We start from the raw sequence: 8,715 nt of genomic DNA, 5'->3' as shown, positions 1-8,715 counted from the left end.
TCGTGGGCTCATCCCCCTTCAACTACACCATAAATTTCCAGCCTATTATTCACGTTGTTTAGATTCTCCATTGTCTACCTAGCGAAGCCGATTCTCACATAGTAACAAATAGAAATCACATCTTACTATAATATAATATATGCATAAACTACCACTGCAAATTACGATGAAAAAAATAGCAATTTGTAAACTACTATAGAAATGCATGGGCCTATAAGTATCAATAATGCAAAAACTAAGGTGATATGTGACAAGAACTAGTCTTCAAAATTAACCAAGGAGAAAATGCAAAAAAATACTATGTGAAAACTGACAAGGCTGATCTAAGGGGCATATGAAATCACCTGGAGGATGCGGATTGAGGGTTCACTGGTTTAGATTCTGTTTTCTTGTAATTACATACTTTTTTAAGTTTCTTCCTCAAATTAGATGCACTAGCTTTCTTTTAGCTATTTTGGTCTTTAAATTACATGTACTAGCTTTAAATATCTCTTCTTGCTTGCTTGGTCTTTACACCCTCATATAATCTCTCTTTCATCAAATGAGATTACATTTAAAAAAAATGGTATAGTCTTTTGTGCATTCTGTTATCAACTCTGTATAGAAATCATTACAGATCATATAGGTTTCTTAGTTTGAGAGCAAACTGATCTCAAAACTTATTTATTTTAAAATGTGGTGTTTTTACTAGGAATGTGTACCTTGATCTGTTTAAAGGTCAATATTTTGGTAAAAGAAGATATAAAAGGAAGGTGCATATACAATATTATTGCATTAATATTCACCAGTTGTTGCAAGTCATTCCTTATTTAGCATTAATATTCTAGTTTGCAGAAAGACCAATATATTTACAATGAGTACTTTTTTCAAAAAAGCAGAATTTACCTTATACTATTACTTAGGGGATGATATCAAATGCAAGAATTCCTGAATTGCCTTTCATACTATCCATCCACATTATTGCCCAGTATTCAGATAGCCATTGAGATACACAAAAGTGAATGTAGGTACATCAGTTTGTACTACAAGGTGGAATTAGGCCATGAAGCTTTTGCTAATGTTGAAATAGCTAATGCAGTGTTCCCCCTTGCTGCCTTCTTCTGAGTCACTCCAGCTTCTTCAGTGGAGTTTTGATTTTCCTCTGCTCTTCCAGATCATCATACTTTTTACTTCGTCCAAATTTATCCTTGGGATGGGGTTATGATGAGGCTTCAAGTTGAACTCCAATTCAAGATTTTGAATGGCATCCAAGAGAGTTGAGGCATACATTGGAATAACCCCACACCCTTTGATAAAACAATCTTCATCATTTTCTCTCCTTATTTGGACTCTCTTCCCTTTCTTAGGTCTATCAACACTAAATCTGAGTGACATTTTTTGGTGGAAGCTCTGGTATAGATCGAAGACCACTACAACCACTTACATCAAGAGCCCTTAACCTTGATTGAGCTTTGATGTTGTTTGGGAGCTCAATTAGTTCTCTGCAATTACTAAGACAAAGATACTCAAAAGAAAAAAAGCTACCTATTTCATTTGGTAGACTTTTAATTCTCCAATCTCCACAAAGAGATATCCAAATCCGGCAGTTTTTCTGATGACATTGAAAATTCCTTCAGGCTTGAACAATTATAAGCATAAAATGTTTTAAGAGACTGCAAGTTGCCTTTGACACACTCCAATTTTGTGCAACCAGTAAGATATAATTCCTCAAGAGTTTGGTTGGATAAAATAGATGGATGAAGTTGATATAGTTTTTCATAATTCCAAAGATCTATCGTTTTAAGCTTTGTTGCTTTACTGAAGTCTGGAAGCTTTACCAACTTGTTACATCCATAAAGGTAAAGCACTATCAAATTCGGAAGTTCCTGTAACAATTCAGAGATACATTCGTCACATTCAAAAATCTTCAATTTCCAATCAAAACAAAACGGCTAAAAATGAAGTTCATGTTGGTATTAGTACCTGCGTTCCATCCCAAAGTTTAGAAATTTTTTGGCATCCTAAACTCAACAAGCTGCTCCACACAGAACATTGATGATAGAGAATTCAGAGGATAACTATTCCACTCCAAATACTTGAGTCTAGGAGAAAATGGGTCCAGGGTTATGGGAATGTACACATTCAACTGTTTTCATCCCATGGAGCATAAAACTTAAGAAACTTTAGTTGAGGCATATTTTTGAAGGTGTCAGCATTTAAGTGTAGATCTCTAATTTGACACAAGTCTATTATAATACTGTCAACTAAATTTTTTTCCCTTAGAAACAAAAACTTATGGTAAGAAAAGGCTATTGTATTAGTTCAAAACAAGGAAAAACAAAATGAGTGTACCATGTTCTTACTTTGCTATTTTTCAATAAATTATGGAAATCTTCAGGCTTATTTATTCGAGTGAGCTCTGTAGGATCTTTATTTGATTCTTGGCGAATGACTTCCCAACCCATTTGCTATATCAAGTCATGCATTTTTATTCTATTGTAGGAAATAGTTATAAGAGCTTTACTTTCAAGATTGTCTATTCCAACATCCATAGAAACTACATGAGTCTAGAAACCTTAAGACATTATCCTTGCATTCTCCTTTGAAAAAGTATGCAATTTCAAGGAATACGCTGTTGTCCGAATCATCTAATCCATCACAAATTCACACTATAATACAGAAGAAATAGATTAAACAACAATGAACACAAAAGTAATATAAAGAAAATGAACAAGTCTAGGCTAATGATTTTAATATTTAGAACACTTTAATTTTTTTCTTTTTCTTTTTTCCAAACCAAGATTGTCATGATATTGTCGTTTCTTACTCTAAATTCTAAAATACATTGACCCCTTCCTATTGAAAACCAATAAAGGTGTAGTAGTTTACAAATTTCTCATCAGTTGAAATTCAAAAGAAAAACCTAAGGTGATTTTTGTCCAGTAATGTACAGAGCTTCTTCAGATTTTGATGAAACCTAAAATGCTATAATTCTGTTTGCATTAATAAATCAACTTTTTTTGGCCAATTTTTTTCACTTTTAATATATTTTTATCTACTATTTTGTTAGCTAATTGCTAAGTGCTAAGTGCTAACTGAAGTTTCCTAATAAGATCAAATAAATAACAAGAAATAATGATCTTATATATAGGGGGAAAATATGTTATTTACCTATCTATTATCTATTATACAGAAAATTATCCAAGATAATAAAAATAAACATATATTTCAATAATGTAATATTTTAAAATAGGCTATAAGTGATATCTTTTGAAATTTGTATCGAATAATATATATATATATATATATATATATATATATATATATATGACATCACTTTGAGCACTTTGCTAAATGCTATGACTGGAGTGTCGCATTCTATAACAAAGAATGCAGTGTTTCATAATTCATACATAAAAAAAAAAAGATAACTACTCTAATAAAAATGCTAAAAATATCTTTCTATGATGATTTTTGTTTAAAAAGTATAATTTATTTATTTGGTTATACTTTAAATAAAAATAACACTTTTATAATATATAAAAATCAAGTCCTATAATTTATCATCTAATAATCAAAATAAAGTATCTTCACGTAATAACAATAATAAAATTTTCGTTAGACCACCTAAAAAAAATGCAAAGAACGCTACATTTTGTATGTAGTGTTTCATTTACAAAAGATATTAATTAAATAATAACAAAGCTTGTATTGAAGTGGTACGTATAATTCATTTTCTCTTTTACCTTGCAACATCCATTATTTTTAATTTTTTAAAAAAGCTTAAATATAAAAAAATTAAGAAAATATTATAATATATATATATATATATATATATATATATATATATATATTTTAACATATCATATCCTCTGATAAATAGTTAAATTCAAGCAAAACATTTCATATGGAGTAACTTACCTAATTTGTCAACAAACTAGATGGGGTTTAATTATTAAGCAAACAAAAAGTATATTAAAAAACAGACTAAATATCTTTTAAGATTATTTTCAAAAGATTAAGTGTGAGCCTTATTAAATCGATAAAAAAAGATATTTTTTAATGAAAAATGATATTTTTTTATTTTTTAGTGAATTTGACAAATTTTTAATAGTAAAAATAAAAACACTAAAAAAATAAAACAAACATATTTTTTGAGAAATTATAATTTATATATTTTTTTTAAAAAGATCTTTTTTTTTTCTAAAAAAAGATATATTTTTCATATAATAAATGAATAAAAAATACTTTTATTTTATTTTATCTAAATAATTAATAAATAAAAGATCTTTTTACATAAAATATCAAAACATAATTTTTTTAGTTTTGTAAAATTTTTTTTTAAAATCTCATTTAAAAAAATATTTTTTTGAAAATGGCCCAAACAAGCCCTCAAATATGTTTGTATAAACACTTTTAATTCAGAAAGAATATTTTAGTCTTTCAAAATTAATTTTAAAAAAATATTTTATTTTTTAAAATATGATTAAGAGAATCTTTTAGTATTTTTAAATTGAACTATTGTTTCAATTAAAAAAAAATAAATTTTAAAAAGATAATTTAATCTTTAACTACAAAGTTATTTTATCTTAATCTTTCTAAAATCAAATTCAAGTTTTAATTACAATTAAACTACTTTAAACCTAGAAATTGAAATTATTAAAATACTCCTAAGTTTAAAAATTAAAACTATACCGCGAGTCCCTAACCCCCTCCTATTTCAATTTTCAGTGTCAGTCTCCCCTTTCTCCTCTAGCCTGAGCTCCAGCAGTGAAGGAATACTCCCGTCGAGCAAGGCGCGCCACAGTGTCTCCAAGGCTTCTCAATCGCGCCGCCAGGTACTCCCCAGGGTCGTGTTGTTGGTGTCATTCGCCGCCTTTGCGTCTGCGTCGCCACCGCCTTTGCCGCCGTTCCTTATCCGCTCTGCTCTCCTCTCTTTCTCTCCCGACTGTTGCAGTTCTAGCCAGATAGGTACAAAACCTTGTTATTTTTTCCTTATTTGCTAGTTAATTTATCTGAAGTTGAAAGTTGATAATTCGATATAGCATTTGTTTAAAATTATTCTAATTTTAAGTAATTAGTTAGAATTTTCCCTCATAATGATTTGCCCTCACCACATACTGATGTTTTTGGAACCTGGCACATCATCAAGATAATGTAAAACAAGAACTCAACTTAGCATTTGTTATGTGAATTGCCGTTGCTATTGTTATGTGATCTGTGTTGCTGAATTCAACTTTCAATTTGTAATTTATAATGCAGCTGGAACAGAGGACATCTGAAGTTCAAACCAGCTGGACAAAGAAATTGTAGCTGACTAAACCAACGCTTTAAATTCCGCAACCGCCATTTTCTTACAGCAAAATCCTTCGTTTTACTGCACCCTTCAACTGGGGCGATGTCTTTGTCAAAAGAAGCAGACTCAACATTGGGTTACCTCACGCTCAAGGACACGGAGGTGAAGCTTCCACCGCCAACGCGGGTTAAGAACAAGACACCTGCTCCGATTCAAATCACAGCGGAGCAGATTCTCCGGGAGGCTCGGGAGCGGCAAGAGGCTGATATCCGCCCTCCAAAGCAGAAGATCCCCGATGCCACTGAGCTTGGCGAGTACCGCCTCCGCAAGCGAAAAGAGTTTGAGGACTTAATTCCGCGTGTGAGACGGAACATTGGCCTGTGGATTAAGTATGCACAGTGGGAAGAGTCTCAGAAGGACTTCAAGAGTGCACGCTCTGTTTGGGAGAAAGCACTGGAAGTTGACAACAAGAACCACACCCTTTGGCTCAAGTATGCAGAGATGGAGATGAAGAACAAGTTCATCAACCATGCGCGAAACGTGTGGAACCGCGCTGTCACCCTCCTACCGAGGGTCGACCAGTTATGGTACAAGTATATACATATGGAGGAACTGCTTGGCAATGTTGCTGGTGCCAGACAGGTATTCTATGAGTGAATGAACTGAATTAAATTACTCACACATGGATTACAGTTTATATAACATCACACTTTATATGTCTCTAATGCTACTGCTGCATAAGTTGAAACAATTAATAGCTAACAAATATTACTGATTATATGAAGAGTAAGTAACTTGACTTTTCACAATGGCAGGTTTTCGAGAGGTGGATGAAGTGGATGCCTGATCAGCAGGGATGGCTCTCTTACATCAAGTTTGAGCTGAGGTACAATGAAATTGAGCGAGCCAGGGGGATATTCGAGCGTTTTGTGCAGTGCCACCCTAGGGTTGGGGCGTGGATTCGGCATGCCAAGTTCGAGATGAAGAATGGGGAGGTGGCAAAGGCTAGGAATGTTTATGAGAGAGCGGTGGAGAAGCTTGCTGATGATGAGGAAGCTGAGCAGCTGTTTGTTGCTTTTGCTGAGTTTGAGGAGAGATGTAAGGAGACTGAGCGTGCAAGGCGTATATATAAGTTTGCTCTTGATCATATTCCCAAGGGGAGGGCAGAAGACTTGTACCATAAATTTGTGGCATTTGAGAAGCAGTATGGTGACAGGGAAGGGATTGAGGAAGCTATTGTCGGAAAAAGGAGGTTTCAGTATGAGGATGAAGTGAGGAAAAATCCGTTGAACTATGATTCATGGTTTGACTATATACGATTGGAGGAGAGTGTGGGCAATAAGGAAAGGATCAAGGAGGTGTATGAGAGAGCTATAGCCAATGTTCCTCCTGCAGAGGAGAAGCGATTCTGGCAGCGATATATCTATTTGTGGTTTGTTTGATTCGACTAACTTTATTCCTTAATGTGTTTTTATTCGAGATTTTTACTTTTTTCATTTGCCCCCTAATATTTGCCATTTGTCTGTGTTACTTAGGATTAATTATGCACTCTACAAAGAGCTTGATGCTGAAGATGTGGATCGAACAAGAGATGTATACAGGTTTGTGCCTTGTAATACTAAGTTCAGAAATTAAATTTGGAATTCTTCTAAATTTCAATATAATGTTCGCATCTGTTTGTGGCTCTTGCTTCAATCTTTAAGTTCTTATAATAAAATAAAATTGCTCATAAATTTCGTAATTTTGGAATTAGTGAATAGTTGGACTCAAGTCTAAAGAGAATGTGTTACTTCAATTAGCATATGTACTGCATTTAAAGTATCTTATGTGCTTCAAGATACTGTAGACTCAAATAGATTCAATTTTGAACCCTATCAAATTGACTGGTTGGAGTCACCATGATAATTAGCTTTATGATATACCATAACCTTGTCTAACATATAGTGATTTGATTTGGATAATGGTCATAGCACTGCAATTTCAATAATTATGAATGAATATCACAAGATCTGTGGAATTGAAGCCAAACTCCAGTGTTGATCTTTTGTATTGTATATTGACACTGCTGCTCCTCTTTCTTTCTTATAGGGAGTGTCTCAACTTGATACTACATAGTAAGTTTTCATTTGCAAAGATATGGCTTCTAGCAGCCCAGTTTGAAATACGTCAGCTGAATCTCAAGGGTGCTCGACAGATACTAGGAAATGCCATTGGAAAGGCTCCAAAAGACAAGGTAATATATATGCTGATGTAAATGCAATGATGTCTTTTTATTGAAGCATGGTTATCTTACACAGCCCTGCTCTCTGGACAACAGATTTTCAAGAAGTATATAGAGATAGAACTGCAGCTTGGTAACATAGATAGATGCAGAAAACTATATGAAAAGTATCTGGAGTGGTCGCCTGAAAATTGCTATGCTTGGAGCAAGTATGCAGAATTGGAGAGATCTTTATCTGAGACTGATCGAGCTAGAGCAATATTCGAGCTTGCAATCGCTCAACCAGCATTGGATATGCCTGAGCTATTGTGGAAGGTACATTTAATGCCTTGTACCAATCAATGCCTAACCATTCTTGTTATATCATTCTTTCATCATTTCTTTTCTCTGATGTATTATGACATCTTATGTAATGCATAATTTTTCTAATATGCTATGTGCATTTTTGTGCTAACCTGTCTATCAATTTGTGATTTCAAATCAGGCATATATTGACTTTGAGACTGCAGAAGGTGAGTTTGAGAGAGCAAGAGCGCTTTATGAAAGGCTTCTTAATAAAACAAAGCACTTGAAGGTATGGATAAGCTATGTGGAATTCGAGGCTACAGCAATAGATCAGAACGGTTTAGACTTGACAGAAGAAGAGCAAGGGAGGGAATGCCTTCAGCGTGCTAGAAGTATGTGATCCCGATGCTTTTGTTGTTTGTTTATTCTTTGATCTGAATTGGAATGATATCCAGATTCACTCTACTTTTGTTTCGTGCTTAAATCAGGGGTGTTTGAGGAAGCTCTTAACTACTTCAGATCGTCAGCTCCGGAACTGAAGGAAGAAAGGGCAATGCTATTGGAGAAATGGCTCAACATGGAGGCTTCTTCTGGGGAGCTTGGTGATATTAGCTTAGTCCAGTCTAAGCTGCCGAAGAAGCTCAAAAAGAGAAGAAAAGTTACTACTGAAGATGGTTCTGCCAGGTTTGTATTTTGTTACTGTCAATATTCTATTTTTGCCATTCTAGTTATAAAAGCCTTTACTAGATTTCATATTAACTCCTGTTCTTTTGATTTGGCAGAATTGGGGAATTCATTGACTATTTGTTCCCTGAAGAAATTCAGACGACTAATCTTAAGATCTTAGAAGCTGCATACCAGTGGAAGAAGAAGCAAAAATTGTCTTCTGGCGACAACTGAACTAACAATATTTTCATCTTTTGTCTTGTTTGTA

At 33.7% G+C, this 8,715-nt stretch overlaps 1 protein-coding gene across 1 annotated transcript; it reads left to right on the top strand.

Annotated features, from left to right (window-relative positions):
* The first annotated feature begins 4,776 nt into the window (after nt 1-4,776).
* On the top strand, nt 4,777-8,715 carry LOC130961606 (uncharacterized). The gene is made up of 9 exons (XM_057887569.1): nt 4,777-4,950; nt 5,242-5,917; nt 6,091-6,707; nt 6,811-6,876; nt 7,364-7,508; nt 7,593-7,811; nt 7,981-8,173; nt 8,270-8,465; nt 8,564-8,715. Exons 2-9 carry the CDS (start codon nt 5,378-5,380, stop codon nt 8,679-8,681), a joined length of 2,094 nt encoding a protein of 697 aa, XP_057743552.1. The 5' UTR covers nt 4,777-4,950; nt 5,242-5,377; the 3' UTR covers nt 8,682-8,715.

This window comes from Arachis stenosperma, chromosome 2 (genome assembly GCF_014773155.1).
Source record: "Arachis stenosperma cultivar V10309 chromosome 2, arast.V10309.gnm1.PFL2, whole genome shotgun sequence".
Taxonomy (NCBI): Eukaryota; Viridiplantae; Streptophyta; class Magnoliopsida; order Fabales; family Fabaceae; genus Arachis; species Arachis stenosperma.
Note: the sequence above shows the minus strand (reverse complement) of the source record. Positions and strands in the feature narration are given on the sequence as shown.